Here is a 20253-nt window from a genome sequence, read left to right as displayed (position 1 = left end):
AAAAAAAAAAAAAAAAAAAAAAGAGAGAGCACAAGAGAGGTAGAAATAGACATCACTGGCCTGGGTTCCTGTGTCAGTCCTGACAGTGAGGGTTCAAGGATGCATCCGTCTTCTTCTCCTTCACTCTTTGCCTCCCCTCAATTTATACACACTTTCCTTGGGTCCCTCCTCTAGGTTGACCCACCTATCTACCTATCCCATGGATGGGGAGGGGTAAGGTTCTTCATGGAATGATGTAATGAGCAAGATCTTGTTAATCTTCATTAGCATATGCAGGGATGTTAACTTCAATATGCATTTTGTGGATAATGAAGCAAAGGTCATTCACTGGACAGATAGTCCTTCGAACTTTACAAGATGCACCAGAGTAGAACTGTCCTGCCTTCACAGCGCTCCCTCCTCCAGCTGCACCCTGTGCTACCCAGGCAGCCTTTCCAGCTCTAAACTCCACACTATCCACCCCAGGACTGTAGTTTTGCTACTTTTGAGTGTTTGAGACATTCCTCAGCTCAGAGGGCCTCTGCTGCCCCCCATCCCTTATAGCGCTCTCAGTCCCTTTTTCCGGGAGTTATGTCATCTCTCACAGCCCTGCTGGTAGTGATGGATTTTTGAACCTTATTGTAACCTTATAGTTGTCATTTATTTTTATACTACACACATAGACCAAAGACCCATCCATGCTCTTCCTTAGGTGCACATTGGACCCCAGAGTTGCCTGTAGGTATTCACAACAAACACAAAACTTCAAACTCATAATAAACATGGTCTGTTTCCAGTGGCTAAAATGCATCTCAGTTGGTTTCCTGATTTACTTCAGAGCAGGTCACACCCTGTTAGCACTGGGAAATAGTAGGAAAATTTTGATGCCAGTGAAAACTTTTTCCAAGACCAAAGTGTGGTAGAGCCTGTTTATAATGCAAAAAATGCATATGTGTGTCACTTTGCAATCAGGTGCCTCTGTATTCTTTTGGATCCTTTTCTTCAAAGGCATGCATCAAAATTGCCTAGCTAGAGTAGTTGAGAAGCGTAAAGAAACAAAAAAAATAAATTGACTTGTTTTAATACAATGCAGTTATTCCAGCTGTTCATCTTGTCTTAGGCTGTAATCACTGAACATGGTTTGTTATACCACAGAAACTGAATATGTAATGAAGTAAAACAGTGCTGTGAGACGGAGGATGTGCTGGTTTCTGACACCCTTGTGTAATTTCATGAGAATGCTAACATTGTACAACCTCTTACCACTCTATGCAGAGCCCATTTCTTTGGAAGAATTAAGCTTTAATGCCTTTTTTGTTCATACTTAGGTAATTGTTTTCTCTGGAAAACACCAGCTCAACAAAGGCGACATCATTTTGCACTCAGAGGGCAGATTCCAGCTTGCTGATGGGAGAGATGAGGGATTGGTTGGAGTATCCTTAAAAAATAGGAGTACAGCTGATGTGAAGAACTATTCTTTGGAAATTGAAGTGAGTTTTTGTTCTGTTTCAGTGGCACTGGGGTTTGGTTTTTGGTTTTTAAAGGCCTACTGCCATCTATCTTCCAAACTGATCAGGTGCAACCAGTGACTAAAACAGGCAAGTACAGGCAATATAAAATACTCCTGGTTTCTTTAGTTCTGTTTTTAAAGGAGCAGTTATGCCATGTGCATACAGTATGATCAAGAGAGAAAGGAAAGCACCAAGAACAGTTAATTGCAGAGGTCAGTGACACATATAGTAAGTGTATATCAACTGGAGTATATAAAAGTTTTAAGAGGCTGTGTGTTACTGTAGCTCACCTTCTTCAGCATGACTGGTCTGTTTGGTGAGGCATGGGTTTTTGTACCACTGGAAAAAAAAAAAAAAAGAGGGAAACAAAATGTGAGACTAAACTCATCAGTTGCCAGAAGAAAGAACTGGCCTTAAGAAAGGCACAGAATAGCTAATATGATGCTCATTCTGAGGCAAATCTCTTCTTTTCTCTCCCCCTCTATTTTGCATTTGCTCTTGATTTTCTGTGAAATGAATAAGGTGGAGAAAGCTGATGGTGGCAACAGTGAGGCAGAACAGTAATATGGGCAGCACCATCCAAACTCTTCATTAGAAGGAATGTGAGTGGTCAGTCATAATTAACTGAGACTAGGCAACGCCTTAACAAAATGATGATGATTTAATCAGTAACAGGCTAAGACAAATACTAAATTATTTTTCCTTCTCTTTGGAAAGAAGTATCAGCTGCTCTACTTGGACTTTCTCTATTCTTTGTTTTGAAATAAATGGCACAAATTAGCAGCCTCACAGGGAACTGACTGTTAGAGGATGTTTCTTCCATTGCTACAATTAAAATTTTGTCCACAAACAAGCCTCGTGCTATCCAGTCATTCAGCTCTCAAACTAATGCTTGTGCCTCTCTTAAGAGTGTAACTCCTGTGTGGTGCACAAGCATTGGAAAACATTTCCCTCACCACTTACCCTTCTGTGGGAAGCACTGATATACGAGCATCATCTCTGAATGTTCATTTGTGGTGATTTTGAATAAATGTTTTTCTTTTATGGCTGCAGTTAAGAGCCTTTGAAGATATCTGGCTAGGCCTGACAGGAACGGCTACTTCCTCATCTGTTCAGAGCCAAATCCTGATGGAGGGGATTATTGATCAGAAAGAAAAAGTTAAAGTAGCTGCTTCTAAAAGAAAGGAGTGTTTTCAGTACTACATGGGGTATTTGAAAGGTACGTACCTTAATGGATTACACTTTTAATCATATGGTTTAGTTTTAGGTAGTCCTGGAAGGAGCAGGGAGTTGGACTTTTGCTTTCTCAGGCTGTTTTTCTTAGTTTCTCACAGCCCTGGTTTCTGGTTTCTTGTTTCTTGTCTCTCACATAATGCCTGTCAGTGTTGTTCCTGTAAATGAAGCTCTCTCTTTTCATTATTTAAGGGGCGGTGGAAGAAGGAATGGAAGTCAGTGCTTGTACTGATGGGCGGCAGATGGCCACCCTTAATACCTACCTCAGCATTAATGGTGAAAGGCAGGAAACCATGGCACAAGTGACTCTAGCAGCTCTTAATGGAAGCTTGAGCTTTCTGGCTCATGGATGCAGGGATCCAGTTTTTAAGGCTGAGGTGAGATCCTTCGGTGGCAGTTAATTGCAGAATATTGTTTAACCTTGTCAGTGTGATGGAATGTCTTCCAGTAGGCTTCAGGTGTGAGTTTTGGTGAGTAACGAGGGGAAAAAAAACGGGAATGATAAAATTTTTAAACTCATAATAACATTATTTTTAATTTTGGTGTGAAAAGATAGTACAGTGAGAATTAAAAAGTTCAGTCATACCTAGAAAGCACAGAACATATGGGACCCTTTCGTAAAGGATATAGCCTCTGAATATGATAAGTAACTAAAGCAAGAGCAGTAGTAATGTGCCAGAGCTGCTCAGCATGTTGGTTACAAAAACAGTATTAGAATTCCTGAATGTGCTTTTACTTCTAATAGGGTTTCACATACTCTGTTTGGAGGAGGCTCTTTGGGTTTTCATCCTTAGACTCTTCTGTTCCCATTTCTGACCACTGAATAACACAGAAGTCATTTCCCCTGAGAAATGGGATGCCACTGTGGATCTTTGCTGGCATTTAAACTAGTACAAACTATGAGTCATTTGGACCCAGCACAAGCAATCCTAAATCATAAATTCAGGGGTTCTATTCATCTTTTCACAGTACAAACTTAATGAAATTGGGAGCATTTTGAAAACCAAACTGCTAGAGAAGATAAAGAAGTTTGACGAATATATGTGGAGATTCAGGAGATCAGTAAGTATCTGTACAGCATCTGTGAAAGCACCATGAAATATTCATTCAGTGTTAATTAAAAATAATTATATTAAATGCAGTTGGTTTGTTTTGCTCAAACATTCAAATGGTTAATCCTGTGCTAAGCTGCAGTTCATACATAGGCAAAAAGCATGTTTCATGGTGAAGATCTATATCTCTGCACCAACACTGAGTTCACAATTGCTTTGGAAGGGAGTCAAAGCTTTGCTTGTCATCTCCGCGTATTTTGATATTTTTTCTCTTTTGGGAACCCCTGTAGGTGCAGCAAATTGATTTTCTGTCTGAAGCAGCTGGCTGGCCTTCGATAGCCTTGCAAAAAGTATCAGGATTCCTCCACAGTGTGGGTAGAGCTGTTGCCCGGGTGTGGAAGCAAAGTGGAATCAGGCAGATCCTGAGAAGCAAGCTCCCACTTTACCTGAATAAAATTCAAGACATTGTCCAGCAAATGCAGAATGAATTGCAAAGTAAGAAAAACCATGCAAAGCAAGGAGAATAAGGACAATGTCAGTGCAGCGCAAACCAAACAAGTATAAAAGTACTGAACAGCACAAATGGTTCTGTTTGATCTAGCAAAAGTGCTGACCTTGGCTGTTAATTTACAGAGTGGGAGCCTTGATGCAGTAAGCTGTAAGCAGCCTCGGTGTCACCACCTTTCTGATTAAATCATTGAAGAGGCATTGTCAGAGACACAGGAGCCTGGGTTGCATTGGATGAGAAGGGCCTTAATTCCTAAACTGAAGCATTTCTGCTTACAGTCCCCTGGCAAGCGTTTCCTCCCGGAGGGCTCTTCGTATCCATCCTTGAGTTCTGAATGCTTGTAGTGATAGGATTTTGCTTGTTGGTTTGTTCCAAGTCTGTTCAGTAGCCTAATGCACTGTTCAGCAGGACTATGGCCCATGTTGAAACCATTGAGAAGTGTGATCAGCTGTAATTAACTGAGGGAACCTTCAGTTCTCACAAGACTAAAAGCTCACTTTGAGCCACTTACATCTAGGCTCTTCCCACTCAAAAGCGGGATTTAGTTGATAAACCCTGTTTGAAATTAGTTGTGACCAAACTGTCCTGTTATTCCTTGAGCAGGTGCAGGTTGAGCTATACAGCTCTGATGGTGGCAAATTACAAAGCATTCCTTACATTTATTTTGGAAAGCAGCAATGTATTTATAATATAAGGCATACGAGTGGATCAGGGTTATACAGCTAAATGCCTCTTCCAGTTTCATAACACTGTGTCCATGCACACAGCTGTGAAGTGTGCCCACGTGTCATGAAAGCAAAGCTGCCTTTCCCCATTTTCTGTCTCTCCTTCGCTTACTCTGAAGCTGCAGGCGAACAAACAAACAGCCACTTTGTACCATACTAGCTGAGGTTTGTTTGCTATGATGTGTTTACTTCAGGGCCATTAGCAACTTTGAAGGATGCCTACTACGATGTAACCTTGAAGCCACTGGATGAAGTTTGGCAAGAGAAGACAGAAGAGTACATGAAGAAAATCCAGGCTTTTTTACCCAAGATTGTAAAAGATGTGTGGCTAATGGAACCTATCCAGGTGGCATTAAAGGTTGTGAAAGCAGGCTTGGATATGGTTGGTATAACTCAGTTCTCCATTTTTAATGGTTTGAAAAGCAAGGTCTGCAAATTTAAGTCTCGGCTTTGAACTATGGATACAAAAAATAGTTAAATATTTTTGTTTATGGAAATAGTGCAGTTATCTTTCCACATAACAAGCTTGTGCACAGCTAATTTCCTGTTCTTTAAATATTTGTCCTGCTTTGAAAGCAGTTCCAGCTAGAGGAAAGCTTGTTTTACTGGTTTTGGTTGAAATCACAGGAGCAGTAATCTGTCATTCGTGTAGCTTTTGCTTTTCTTCCAGAGAGAGGGAAGGATTGTGATTCCAACAAATAATGTATAAAGGGGCTTGGGCTCTTCTAGTTGAAATGAAGAGCATAACGCATATATCATGACACCAATATATATTGAAGATATCAGTCCTTTGCAAACTACTGAAGCACATTAGCTCAGTGAAGTATTGGTATACTTTTAAGTTATGTCATTTCTGTCCATTATTTATTGCTGTAGTGACTAGTGTCTGTCCTCTGGATATTAACCTCCAAATGACAAGATGCTGTCAGGCAAGTGACAAATGCAAGAGACTTAAGTGCTGTTTCACTGACTGTTGATTAAAAACTTATTATCAAGTACTGATAATAAGATACTGACCCTGCCCTGAAGCCATACTCGTCAGGTTTGTAATCTCCTTTCCTGGCTCTCCAACAGAGTACACACCAGATGCTGAGGTGGGCAGAGGCCATGTTTTCTAGAGCTGTGAGCAAGATCCGGAAGCCTTTGCTCAACCTTTACAGTTATTCAGCCAGGTAAGGGGTGTTTTTTTGCAGGATCCCTGCTGCTGGTAGTGTTCTCAATGGGTCTGTGCATAGTTAGTGTTCCTATCAGTTGGTACGCTGAGGGTTGCGGACAACCAACCGTCCTTTGCTTTGGGCACATGGCATCACACCTAATGTTTGTTTTTGTTGGCTGCCAGGACAGGCTGCATTTCAAAGGAAGCTACTCGGTAGCAATAACTGTGATAACTGGCCTTATATGGCACGGTGCATTGCAGGGCTTAGCCATTGTGTGTCTTTGTTTTGCCATTCTCACCAGACTACAGTTCTTATGAATATTTCACTTCCACATTTCTAATAATAAAGCAACTGCATTTCATCAGTTTAGCAGATAAGGGCACAGGCTGTTTTGTTTGTATTCTACAGGAACTGTTCGGTGGCAATAAAACTGCCAGTACTTCCTAAAGCAGACCGCTCCCTGGATCTGGCAAATATTACTAATTATCTCATTGAAGAAAAGCTAATGAGGCCTCTCCAAGACCTCTATAATATCAACATAGTTGCAGAGTATTATAGATTCAAGCGGAGGATGATGGAGAGTCCCTTTGAATGTAAGCTCTTTCAAAGTGATGCTTTGTTTTGTAACTGGATCCATTTTAAGAAATCGTTTCCTTTCCGGAGAAACTTTTCTTGCAGAGCAACTTGTAGCTAAAATGTAATAATAGATGGAGGAATTATTTTAAGAGTATGCCAGCCGGAAGCTGTTTGTGTTGCAGTATGCAAGTAGTAGCACAGCACTTACTGCTCTGCGGAAAACTCACTGATGTTTCTTCTGAAATATCGTTCTCTAGATCATGCTATGTTAATGGGCACCAAGCATATTATGACTTTTGATGGAAAATTTTATGATTTGGCATCAAAGTGCAGTGTACTTCTTGCCAAGGATTTTGTTCGCGATACTTTCACTGTAATACTAAACGAGGAAACTCGTAACTTAAGATCCCTGTATGTGGAGATGAACCAGACCGTGATCAGTATCTACCCAAGACTGAAGGTAGGAGGGGAAAGTCAAACATTCTTCCTTTCCAGACCAGAAATTATCTTCAACCAACTAACAACAACAACAAAAAAAGTCTTCAAAATATTAATGCTCAAAACATAGATCAGAACAGGTCTCAGATCTAAGTGCTAGCAAGTAACCACTTTCTAATTAGGAAATAACTCCCCATAACAAAACCAGTTTTAACTCAGGGGCTGCCTCTTTGCTCTCTGGGTATTTAAAATAAGAGAGGCTTGATGAACTTTCCAGCTTTCCTCTTACATGGTCTAAGAGAATGGCAGTCAGAGAGGTCTGGAGGACAAATGGGGCCCATAGACTCAGTGCACCTGGGAGGCTTTGTGCTTTCCAGCTCTTGCAGAAGTTTAACACAACCCTGTTCTTACTTTGTAACTCTGGGCTCAGCAAAGTCAACCCCATCCCACCTGCAAACCCAGCCTGAGCTTGCCTGTCACTGAACTTTCACTGTGACATATCTGAAATTGCATTTTCATTTTAAAACAGATAGCCAAGATGTATAACTTTTCCCTTATGGAAGAGAACTGCCAAGTACTGGATCAACCCCTTGAAAAGAATACCAGTAATTCAAGGAGAGAAACCAACAAAATAGAAGTGTCTAATCAGAAAGGAGTTTCTGTCTCTTGTGACTTTCAGTATGATCTGTGTACTGTCACTCTGGCTGGATGGCACCACGGTGAGTATCCATGATACAGCTTTTGTCACCTGTTAGTCATTTTTTCTGTATCTTTAGCACATGGGTTGTCTTTCACTTGCTCTTCCCCACTTGATTATACACACCTGGGAAATGGCCCTGGGCATTCCCAGTTGTTGCCAAATAAAGCACAGTATGCAGCATTCCAGTAAGAAGAGCAAACGTCTGCCTGGGTTACTACTGTTTCGATGCAATAAAGCACATAGAAATACGGAGTGGATGTAATGCAGTCAGCCCAACCTCAAACCCCATTTGAGAATGGCTGCTCTACAGCAGGCTTAGCTTGTCCAGCCTCCAAGAGCATGAAAGAGGGAGGCCTAACAACTTCCAGGGTTTCTGGTATACTGTGAATACATTCCTATCCATGTGCCCCACACTATTCTAAAACTCAGACCCCTGAGATTAGCAGAGAACAGCTATGATGCCTTCATCTGGTCAGGAGAAACAAATGAACCACTAACAAACAAGATGGTAATGCAGTCTGAGAAAAATCCTTAATGGATGCCTGGGCAGACCTTCCCTCTTCTGCATTACAGCTGAGCTCTGCTGTACAGAATAATCAGAGCCCAGAGACAGCTTCTAAAATCTTCTCAGGTCTACTCCTGACAACTGCTATTTTACTCCATTTTAATTTAATTCCAGGTATTTCAGCTGGGCTTTTTGGTACCAATGATAATGAAGCTGGAAACGAATGGGTACTTCCTAATCATTCCTTCACTGACAACGTGCAGGAGTTCACCAAGAGCTGGCAGGTAAGGAGTTGAAGGGCTGCTGCCTGTGCAGATACCAATGGTGCTGGAGCACAAAGGGCAACTTCCAACACTGGTCTGGCTTCGACAAACTAGAGCTAGATAGTGAAAACAGCAACATACTGTATATAATTTGTTTTCCTGTGTTTAACCAGGGAGAAGGTTGCACGTATTTGCTAAAAACCATAGAATAATTCCCTGTAGATAGGCATTGAGCGTTTTTGGCTTAAGTGGTAAAGTGAAACATAGGGGGCTGCTTCTGCTAGTAGAAGGAACCGATGTTGGAACCAAGTCTCTTTGATGTTTCCTACTTAAAGCACCTCTGTCTCTGGAATGCAGAGCCAGGTGGTAGTTGGTCAGGGACAAATCCACATGTCCATCAGCTGAGCCACAGTTTGTATCAGGAAGTTTTCCCTCTTGAAGTTTTCTTTAGAGCAGTGTAGCTGGGTATGTTGAGCCTCATTTCTTTTGTTGTTCTTGGTTTTCATATTATCAAGAAACAAAACTTCAGAAACCAGTAACTAGTAAAGTCGCCTCCGTCCCCATATGACTAAGTCCTGAGACTTCTTCGGAGTGTTAGCTGCTACCAATTCAGTTACTAACTTGCATAAAAGGACTTCCTGTAACTATCGTAAATGAATGTTGCAACCATTTTACTCTCATACCAGTAACGTTATACCTCTTTGCTTCAAAGAGACTTAACCTTAATTCATGGAATTTATCTTCAGCTGACAATAATCTAAATATGGAAACATGCACCTCTACATAGCCGTTTGTGAATGAGACTGACAAAAGGTAGCCTTACTGTGCTCTCAATCCATGTTGACAGGATCCTCTAAATCCCCTCAAACCTAATTTTAGAATCTATTACCGAAAAAAACCCAGCATCTTCTTACTACTAAGATTTTGTGACTCTTCCCTTTACCTTCTCTCACCAAGAGATGTCCAAGTTCTGGGCACAGGAATGCTACTATTTCCAGCTTTATTTCAGTACTTTATTTTGAAAAGAGGATTGCTTCAAGTATCTTGTACTTTTCCTTGCTGTTGGAGATCTAATGAGTTTGCAGCCTATGTTTATCTTAATAATGGGGCAGGATCGTGACATCGCTGACTGCAGATATAATTTTCTTAATTGCTACAAATAATAAATTCTAATATTCATAAAAATACAGTCATCTAATGCAAAACTACCCAGAGAATTTGAACTGAAAATAATAACCAATTAAAGCAATACATAAGAAACTTACTGTCATAAACAAGCTGGCAAGTCATGTATGTCCTCCTTCAAGTGGCTGAGGGCATAAAAGCTGCACTTACACTAACAATTTGTGTTTTATTTGTTGGCCATGGCACTTTGCAGCGCTGTATACCACCAAGAAAATTTGAAGACAACTCTAGCTGAACTCTGTGCCAACTGCAGTCATGTCCTGTTCAGAAAAAAGTAATAAAAAGAGTGACTTGCCAATAATGTACTGCTGTCATACATCATTAAAGCAATGGCCAGAAATACAAATGTGCCAAGTCAGAAGGTCATGCAAAGTTTAGAAGTTTAGAAAAGTTTAGAAACTTTCTAAAGCAGTAAGGAAGGGATGATATGGTGTAAATACCCAGTTCAAATGGGCAGTGTATTCAGCTGTGTTGATAGAATGGACCCTGCAAAAATCCTTCCAGACCAGAAGTTTTAGCACAATTATACATGGCACAGGAAGCAAAACCACAGTCAGGTTAAATCTGGCCAGGTATCAAAGCCTGAAATAAAAGCTGTCAGTCACGACTGCTGGAGTCACCTTATAACAAACTGTAAACTCAGACTGGAACTCGCTACCAGGAGCTTTACTACAAGCCTTTGTCATACACTGACCTTGCAAATAACATCAGTGAGGTTCTAGTGCTGCAAGACCAGCTGCTGTGCGAGGAGGAGGTTAATAAGGAGACTGCAAATGTGCGACTCCTGCAGGATGAGGGTTATCTGAGAGACTAAACTGGCAGTTAATTTTTCTTAGTAATTAAAATAACTTGAGTTTACACTTGCTTAAAGAACTTCTAGACTCAAAAGATTGCCCAGGAAATTACTGATTAAAAGACCAGTAAGTTGCTGATCTGATACAGAGTACTAAAAATGGCATTCAGACAAAACAAAGCCTAAGAAACTTCAGCAAATGCAGCTCATTACTAGTTCTGTTAATATTTGGTATCATCAGATTTTGACTGGTGTGCTAAGGGACTTTACCTGAGTCATGTACAACTAAAATTCCTTCACATTTTATTATCCAAAAATGCTTGTAATTGTAGGGACCTCCAGTTTGGTTTGGGGTTTTTTTTGTTTGTTTTTTTTTTTTTAATTTCTTGTGGTTTATTATCTATGAATAACCCAGCAAGGATATGAACCTCTTTTCTCCAACAAAAAGATCCAGTAAAAGCACAACTGTGATCTGTGATAGATAATAAAAGTTAGGACAACTACCTACTGTGTCAGCAGCCACACACCAGAAATCCTTCAGTGAATAAGAAAATCCACAGAAGAGGGAAACAATGTCTGTAATGTGTAATATTTATGAGCCATACATTTTTGTTTATGAAGAGTGCAAGGTAGTCTCAGTATTAATAAATGCTAATCAGAGCTGTGTACTGAGCTGTCCATATCTTCCTTCAAACCATCTCATACTGGAAATCAAGGATTTGTGCTACACTGATGTTTAAAAAAAAAGAAACAAAACCCCCCAACTTTGGTAATTCTGTTTTCCCAGGTGAACAGGTGCAGTCTGGTACAGAAGAAAGTGAAGCCATGTCCAGTTACAGGTAACCAAGGAGTCTGTAAAGTGTTTTTTGAAGAATCACATTCACTTCTTCGGAACTGCTTCAAAGTTGTAAGTATAACTCCAGCCACCAAAGGACTATCTGAATACACAGGTGTCATACTTCGAGGGAGCGCATGCAATTGTTGTGAGGGTATAGAAGTTTAGTTGCAGATAACTTCAGAAGTCAGCAGAACAACCCAGACAGACAAAATGGTGGTGTCTCACCATAAATATAAATCACGGTCCTTGACATCCACAGAGTAGTGGCATGACTTTGCACCACTCTTCAGCAAACAGGTCTAGAATTTGGAAATATAAAACAAACCCCTCAGTATTAGGAGGAGAATAGAGGTTTGTGAATGGTCCTCACAGGGGTGGGCGGGGGGAGACACAAATCAAACTTCCTTTTCGGTTTACGGGCAGGGGCCTTGCCAGATGGCTGTCTGCAGAAGAGCTGCACACCACTCCTCTGAGCAATCCCCTTTGTGTTAAAGGTGGACCCTGCGCCATTCTACACCATGTGTGCCTATGACACCTGTCACTCACAGGAGCTGAAGGCTGCCTGCAGTTTAGCAGCAGCTTTTGTCCATTTGTGCAACCGAAATTTTGTCCCTGTGGAAATTCCTCCTCAGTGGTAAGTTTTGTGTCTTTTCACCATGAGTATTCCAGCTGCTTGCTCCCGTACTTACATGTCTGTTATTCAAGAGCACATGAGAAAATAACTCATGGATCGACTGTGGGCATAAGCAAAAAGATCCTATTCCTGGCATTATTCGTGCTCCCTGTCTGTCTCCCCCTTTGTGCTGTTCACTCAGAAGCACACCATAACCTGTCCAATTCATCCTCGCTAATGGCTTTCTTATATCCCCCTGGTTTGCTGGGTAGGAGGCAGGAGGATACTGGCCGAAGATGGTGTGATTGTTTTTGTACTTTTCAGTCTCTCTTAATGAAATGTATCTATCTTCTTTAAACGTAACCTAGAATTTAAAGATTATCAATACCTATATTTTAATGCAGCTGTCATCCAAATAGCTGTCTTCCAGGAATCTATTTAAAAATGCAACAAAAACTGAAAAGCCTGAAAAAAGCAGCAGTGCTGGCTTGAAATTTTTGGCATTACACTCCTTGCCGATTTCTGTTGTTACTGTGCAAACGAGTTATGGATCCTCACATTTTTTGGTAAAGGTGCACATGCTGCTGCATTGCACGTCGCTGCAGAAACTAGATTAGTACAGTTACTGCTCAAAAGAGACTGGAGTCGTGTTCTGCTGTGTCTGTATTACTTAGTGAGTGCAGGGTTTTAAGGAAAGAATTCTTCTTGTGTAAAGAAAAAAAAGTGTATAAAAGTCCATAGCCCCAACATACTTCTTAGTAATAAAATTAGTCCCCTCTTGCTTATTTTCTTCAGTTACTACATTATTACTACTGCAGTTACTGCACAGTTCAGCCATACAGTTGCCATGTCCAGCAGGTGTTACCTTACTCCAGCCCAACTGAGCTACTGTGCAACAGAAGCACCTAAAGGGAAGCGGCTGGCTGGGCCGGAGCACTGCAGCAATCTGAAACTTCACCATTTAAGGATGATAGTGGCTGTATATTTCAGCATTTTCTATGTTATGTACATTCACTAATTTGCACTATATATCTTTTCTCAAGGTTTTGTGTGGGGTTTTTTTTTGTCTCCATTGGATATTCTGTGTACAGTACCTTCTTTGAACTGTGATATTTATTGACTGCAAATTATTTTAGATAAATGATACATAAACAATGATAACTTACACCATTTGAGTAGTACTGACTGTTCACGTATCATTGTCTTGAGAGATGACCAAGAACATCCCCAAAATGTAACTCTTCAATTCATCTGCATGATGTTATTCCTTAGACAAAAAAAGGACAAAGCCTTCTCTGAAATTTGCTATCTTTTCACTGAATGAGAACATTAAAGGAAACACACACAAAAGTTACTGTCATACTAATTACTGATAAGCTTGCCCAAGTAAGAACTTAAGACATAATTATATTTTTACAAGACTGCAATGGAAACATTTAGTCTTAAGTAAATGACAGGATCACGCAGAAAAGCCAGTTCTGCTTTTGGTTGAAACTAAGCACTTGGGTTTACATTCCTAACTTAGGCTTCATGCTTTGCTAAGGCTTAGTAATGAGAAAACATGGTGGGTTTTTTTTAATACATGCAATGAAGTGTTATTCATTTGCATTAGTAAACTCACTACAACTTCTAAAAGAGTGATTTAGTGACTACAAACATATTTGTGATATGCTTAAAAAATCTTTACAATTATTTGCTGAGTTCTCACCCACTAAGGAAGGGAATAACTATCAGGAGTTTGTACATGATTGTGTTAGCCATAAAATAAAACCCAAGAAAACACTCAGTATATGTAAGTGTGTGCATCACATGCATCACACTCCCATATGCAGTAATAATGGCACATATCATTATCTTCCTTACAGATTCAGTTCACCCAGTGTGTAAGCAGTAGATGGCCCCAAAATTTCTGGGCAGTATCTCATAGGCAGAAAGTGGTTTTAGCTCACATGGTTTATATAAACTCTTCAACAGAAGAGTACGAAATACAGAGACAAACTTTGTTAAATGCGAGCCTGAATATTCAGTTGAAAACAGTTTTAGAATGGCTCAGTAGCCAAAAGGATGAAGTCAGCTAGTGCTGCTAGTTTAGTGTCCCGTTTCTGCGGACAGGGATTGGAATTACAGTGGATCACAAGCTCAGTTAACAATAATAATATGCTATTAAAGCATCTGTTAAATAAGCCAAGTATACTGCGGATGGTCACATGAATAAACATTTAAGACAAGAATTAATTCTTCTTATTTCATGTATCCAGTTTTGGGCACCATATTTTAGTTAAGTTGTGGATCAGTTGAGAAAAATCAGAAGGTCTCTGTGTGGGGAAAAAACTGATGGGTCAAGGAAAGACGCAAGTTAAATCTTTAAATATGTAAACACACTAAAGAGAAGGAAGTGGCACAGACCAAACTGCAGTAAGGGAGGTTTGATATTGTGAAAGAGTTTGTAATGGCTGGCTTGTCACGCACAGTGACCAACAGCCATCTAAGGTCATGAGAACAAAAGAGAAAAATGCAGTCAGTAATAGCTGACTCCACACTACTTTCTAGAATTCCATCTTGTCAAGGATCTTTCATTGGATAGCTGAACTAGCCAGAGCCCATAAACTTTAGTAATAATGCTGCTCTTTTTCTCCTAAATGTGAATTTATCATCAAACATGAAGAACCTTACCTCTTTATTTCATTTTAGTGTAGCTAAGATAGAACTGTATCTAAAATGCTAGTATACTTTTTCCCACAATTTTCTGATGTCATAAATATATTTGATGCCGGTTTTCCCTTCATAGATTTCTTGTAATTCGACATAAGAACACCTTGTATTACATGTCGCTTGTTACTTTCTGTCCCTTAAGTACTTACTAACAACTTAACTGGATTTCATCTCTTCATCCTTTCAGCTTGAGCCAGTTCTGAATGGCAGATACCAGCCCGGAAGACGGAAGAACCCTTTCAGTGCCCAGAACAGGCTGTTGTAGGTAGACAAGCTAGAAGCAATAGTAGGGACAGCAGTGAAAGTGTGAATGAATTAGTGTTAGGACTCTGAATATAATGAAGCATATATATCTAGTGTACAAGGAAAGCTTTTCACACAGAAACACCTGAGGGTAAGAGGAAAGATTTCAGTACAGTGCCAAGAAACTATAATCAACCAGAAGAAATTGGACATAAGAGTATTGGTTTCTTTAAAAGAATTCTCCCATTCAGTGGCAAAATTGCCTCTTCACAAGCCTTGGACCATAGCATGAATACATCTAAAAGATGACAAAAGGTCTTTTCCAGCTCAGATTAGTACAAGTGGGCTACTCGTGGCTTTGAACCTGTGCAGAGATGCTGACTTCTTTTTTCTCTAGAACTGATACTCAGTTCAGTCAATTCTGGAGAAAGCGACTTTTTTCCAGGGAAGTGCCCCAGCAGACAAGAGGGCTAAGACATAAGATGGTTAAATAATTGGAAGCATTTAATAATGTTCTCATTTTTATGCTTACTGATGTGTACCTTGCTAAATGAACAGATGCCAAGAAGGCTGTCTCTCATGTTTCACATTCTCCTTCTATGTCTGTAGAACGCCCTTCTCAGATACCAGTTTACATGTTGGGAAAAGGTGACTGATACCTATCCTACCCATGACGTAGTCTTAAAATGTTATATTGTTGTGTGAAAGTGTCTCATCTGTTAAATTACTAAGTTGCATGTCTATTGATTTAAAAAATGCATTTCTCCATACAGTACCAGCAATGCAATTATTCCTTAGTAAAAAGTAACATTGCAAAATCCTGCAGATGCCTTTGCATAATATGCAAAGATTGAAATAATGGTGTTCTGAATGATGAAATAATGTTAATAAACGCTGGACTACCTTATTTTTCTGCTGGAGTACGTTTTTTACTGCACCCGCCGGACAGCACCAGGGGGCGACAGCGCCCGGCTCCGGAGAACGCGCAGCCCCCCCGGCCCCTGCGGAGTGTGTGTGTCTGTGTGTGTGTCCAGCCGGCCGGCCGGCCCCTGCGCCCCCAGTCCCCCCTGACGGCGCTGCCCAGTACAGACAGACCCTCGGCAGGATCTGACAGCATCATTTCTTAGCTCGATGCTTCAGCTTTGGTATTTCAAAACTGGCCTTCTCCTCTGCAACGCCCCCCCCCCACTTTATCAGCACCTCTAGTATAACACTACTGGTAATACTGCCCGTTTTGGGACACCTTGACTGAAGTCATCTGAAATAGTCATGCCTCAGGTGAAGGTAATGCAGTACAAACTATACTGTCCTATGGAAAAATGTCTAAACCCCACCGAACAGCAGACAGACCTGCAGGCCACGCCACACAAAGGGCTCTGACCCCGCGTCCCGGCCTGCTGTTGGCCAGCACCCCTGCACCCGTAACTCCCTGAAGCAGAACGCCTTGAAGACACCTGCCCACACCCAGCTGTCCTTGCAGGAATGCAGGGAGGGTAAGGCATTTTTCCAAGAGTATTTTTAAGTGCCTACAACTCACCTTCAACATGCCCTTTATCTAGGCCATATACAGACACTCCAGCTCTACAAAGGTCACAAAGATTTACATGTACCACACAAGCTCTTATGTCCCCGAACTCAATAGCGACGTTGATGGTTTGAGGCTCTACCACAGACTAAGGCAGTGACTGCCTCACGCTCCCACTAGCTGGGTTCCCCAGGCCTGGCACGTACCCCCAGATAAATCCAGGTTGGGTGCAGTCAGGACAGAGCTCACACCGAGTGCACAGAGGCCTTCCTGCCAGCCACGGCCATCCTCCTGCCCCCTTCAAGGCCCAAACACCAGGCACCAGATCCCAGCTGAGACCTCACCCTCCCCAGGACTGGGCTAGAGCAGGCACTCGCCCTGTAACCTCTCTGTGTGGCTCTGCTGTGCAACAGCTGCCAAAGTCACAAACCCACATGCTAATGTAGGACTTGAGACACGAGTTAAGATGTGGAAAAGGGAGAATTCCCACTACCCCGTAGAGCCCAAGGGTGCCATACTGTGGAAACCCCGAGGTGAGGCACTTCAGCCTGACCCTTAAACCTAGGTGGTACAGAAGGCACCAGCAGCCATAAGCATCATCAGCTACTCATTAGGCAAAGCACAGCTAAACTCAGAGCAATCACTAGACACCTTTTGTTTAGAAGCTCAACGTTCAACTGTGCCAAGAGCATCTTTTGCTTTGAATTCCTAGGAAAGCACTTTTTAATGTAAACTGTCATAAAAGCATCCAGTCCTGGCTTTAAAACCCTTGGAAGTTACTGTTTTACTAGTGTAATTGCCAGCCTTACTGAAACGCCACTTCAGTTCAGGAGCAGATCTCCTTCCACTCAACTGCCGAGCAACACTAATAGCTTTGTACTGATCAAGTATGTGAAACCTGCTGGGGGCTGGAAGCGGTGCCCATGCCTGGGTGTTTAGTGATGTCGAGTGTACCGTACAGAGCCAGCAGACACTGAAGAGATCTACATCTTATTATGCTTGGAACTGCCTGTTAGTGAGTGAGCAAAGAAACCCCAGACGCTTTGACTCATGAGCCTCTGGATAGGAGAGGGTGGTGAAAGATGCAAAGAAATCCTCTACAAATCCAATCCAGCCCCACATAACACCAATCCAATCTGATATAAATACAACTTTTCAGATGCACTGACTGTGCATCACTGCCAGATGGAAGAACAGCAGTTCCACCCCTGACAGCCACTACACTGTGCACCCACCAGCTGTACAACCGGGGCTACAAGCCACACTCAATTCTGCTGTAAACTGACACTAGCCAGGATGCAGCAGACTTTTAGCTCTTTATTTCCAGGGTTTTGCTACCTAGTTAGAAGGCAAGGTGAACTTACTTGGAACAAGCTTCTCCTTCCTTATATAAGCACTCAGATGGAAAAGTATCTATCACCAGACAAAAGCAGTTGCCGGCCAGTATGTCAACCATGTGGATCATTTCTGAAAGCATTCCACAAGTGGATTTTTTTCCAACATTAAAAACAATAAATAAACCCAGACTGCCAATGTTTTATCTGTACATGTGTTTTGGCATTTTATCAGCAGGGTTTCAGAGCACAGGACTTCCATTATACAATTGCCTCTGATGTGGTCTGGATTGGAATACTAAACTCAAGGCTGGAACCGCACTCTGAAATCCAGTCCTTAATCTGTAAAGATCTCATTTAAAGATCTACTTAAAAGACAGTATTTAATTTCCAGATGCTTTGAAAACATAATCCCACAGTTTTCAAATGTAGTTACCACCATTTAATTCTTGTCTTAAATTGTACAACCAGAGAGGATCTTCCCTTCCTATATGCATTCCTCATTAACATAACTGTATTCCTGGACAATATAGCCCCAAACTACAAAGCCATACCACATGGCTAATGCAAGGCTTTCCTTCAGGACTCAAATTCTTTTTTAGACAAGAGGGGAAATAAAAAGTAGTAACAGTTCCACTTTTTAAAGGTTTTTTGATTTGATTTCATAGTTGTGGGGTTTTTTCCCCACAGGAAGAGGAAAGAAATATTAAAATAAAATATATTTAAGAATGATTTAAACAATTAAAAATAGCATACACTGGAACAAGAAAGGAAACCTTCAAAGAGAAAAATGCACTTTAGCACAGCAGGTTTGTTTCATGAGGTGGTAATGGTATTTGCATCTTGAACCTGGAGAACCTATTCCAAGGAATCCTGCACCACAGCTTTTCAGTTAATTTCACTTCACTGGAACACAGGGGTTATCACTGTACCACTTTCGGTATTTCAGAAACCCAGAAAGCAGGGAGGTGTTTAAGTACAAGAACTGCTTAGACAGACACACCTGTCTCAAAGTAGAGTTTACTGACATGGTTATTACTGAAACAGAAAACAGAGGCAAAGAGGTTCTTTTGAACCACAGACTAAATGGACACATTTTGCCTCCATTCCACGTCTCGGGTTCACCCTGGTAACACGAGTTCTGCGCAGCCCTTGCTGCCAACAACGCACGCTACAGGGATGACTAAACACGTGTTCCTAGAAACAGCAACTAACGTCTGTAGAACATGTAGTATTCTGAACAGCATAGATGTGTTACTCAAAGCATCAAATAAGTGTTTCTCAAGTCTGTTGGTATAAAAAGACTGTGAAAGAGATTAACATTGTGGTTATTATCAGATATGTACTGATCCCTCCACTTAACTCTGAGCCTGACTTCTCACTTCACTCCAAGAGTACCTGGTGGTTGTTTGAAACCACAAATACAGAGAAAGCCCCAATGTTCTGCACCAAAAAAAAACGAAGACAAAAAAAAAAAGTACATTTCCAGTTATTTTAGGCAGAAGAAAAAGTATCTAGGGGATGACTCTGTGCAAATCCTCCACTTCAAGGCTCCACATATTCTTATGCACGGGGTTTTCAGAAAGATCTGTCATCTTTACCGCTCGAAGAACAGGCTCAGGACTGCAGGACCGCACCACACCCATCACCATTACATACTTCCCTAAAAAAACAAGCAAACATGAAATTTAATTAACCTTTGTATTTACATTTTAATTCAGAAAGCAAAATATTTAAAACCAAGTAGTTAAACAATTTGAATTAAAGCTGCCAATACCTGCAAGAAAACTGAAGGAACTAAGATTGCTCAGACCTAAATATCAGGAAAAGGCTCTTGATAGATTCTACTAGATATATACAATAAGGGTTAAAACCAGCACAATTCCTCCTTCTGCTGTGCAAGTGGAGGGAGGACAATTCTGAAGACTGGAAATTAATCAATGTGACTATTTTATACCACAGTTCCTTCAATGCTGAAGTCCAGCACTTCTCCAGCTGAATTAATAGTACTGGTGAAGGGAAGGGGAAAAAAAAAAAAAAAAAAAAAGAAAAATCCTTATCTTTGTTCCCAGTCTCACAGCTCTTCTCTGCAGCACCCCAGTTTGATCAAACATTTCCTGTAACTGTGGAGAACTGAAAACTGGGCTGGATCCTTACTGGAACTCATCGGGCAAGCGAGCATAAGCCTTGGTACCACTGACAGCAACAGACGCTCCCCGACTGCCGCAGCAGCACAGCTCGGCGTGCCCCCCACACCAGGCAGGCAAGAGCCAGACTTAACAACCGGCACAGCCCCGGGGCTCGCAGGCCGGCAAGTCTCCGTCCCGGCACCGGGTGAGGCGCCCCGCGTACCCGTGCCCAGG

General features: G+C 41.3%; 3 protein-coding genes across 3 annotated transcripts in view; 2 read left to right on the top strand and 1 right to left on the bottom strand.

The window, feature by feature from the left end:
* The window catches only part of LOC113485739, a 37468-nt gene extending 21525 nt beyond the window's left edge, over positions 1-15943 (top strand). The window contains exons 19-32 of the mRNA XM_026859138.1: positions 1308-1469; positions 2544-2709; positions 2916-3100; positions 3693-3785; positions 4066-4270; positions 5203-5390; positions 6083-6180; positions 6574-6758; positions 6999-7201; positions 7709-7898; positions 8559-8668; positions 11413-11532; positions 11958-12097; positions 14976-15943. Of these exons, the coding sequence (XP_026714939.1) occupies positions 1308-1469; positions 2544-2709; positions 2916-3100; positions 3693-3785; positions 4066-4270; positions 5203-5390; positions 6083-6180; positions 6574-6758; positions 6999-7201; positions 7709-7898; positions 8559-8668; positions 11413-11532; positions 11958-12097; positions 14976-14991 (2061 nt within the window). The 3' untranslated portion in view covers positions 14992-15943. The remainder of the gene's footprint in view (positions 1-1307; positions 1470-2543; positions 2710-2915; positions 3101-3692; positions 3786-4065; positions 4271-5202; positions 5391-6082; positions 6181-6573; positions 6759-6998; positions 7202-7708; positions 7899-8558; positions 8669-11412; positions 11533-11957; positions 12098-14975) is intronic.
* A 3425-nt stretch (positions 15944-19368) lies between these two features.
* Positions 19369-20253, bottom strand: part of RMI2 (RecQ mediated genome instability 2) — a 13742-nt gene continuing 12857 nt past the window's right edge. The window contains exon 4 of the mRNA XM_026859137.1: positions 19369-19553. Coding sequence (XP_026714938.1) covers positions 19405-19553 — 149 coding nt within the window. The 3' untranslated portion in view covers positions 19369-19404. The remainder of the gene's footprint in view (positions 19554-20253) is intronic.
* Positions 20227-20253, top strand: part of SOCS1 (suppressor of cytokine signaling 1) — a 28723-nt gene continuing 28696 nt past the window's right edge. The window contains exon 1 of the mRNA XM_026858798.1: positions 20227-20238. The gene's annotated coding sequence lies outside the window, so the exon portion shown is untranslated. The remainder of the gene's footprint in view (positions 20239-20253) is intronic.

This window comes from Athene cunicularia (genome assembly GCF_003259725.1).
Source record: "Athene cunicularia isolate RWA chromosome 14 unlocalized genomic scaffold, athCun1 chr14_part1, whole genome shotgun sequence".
NCBI lineage: Eukaryota > Metazoa > Chordata > Aves > Strigiformes > Strigidae > Athene > Athene cunicularia.
This window is presented reverse-complemented; position numbering and strand designations above follow the sequence as displayed.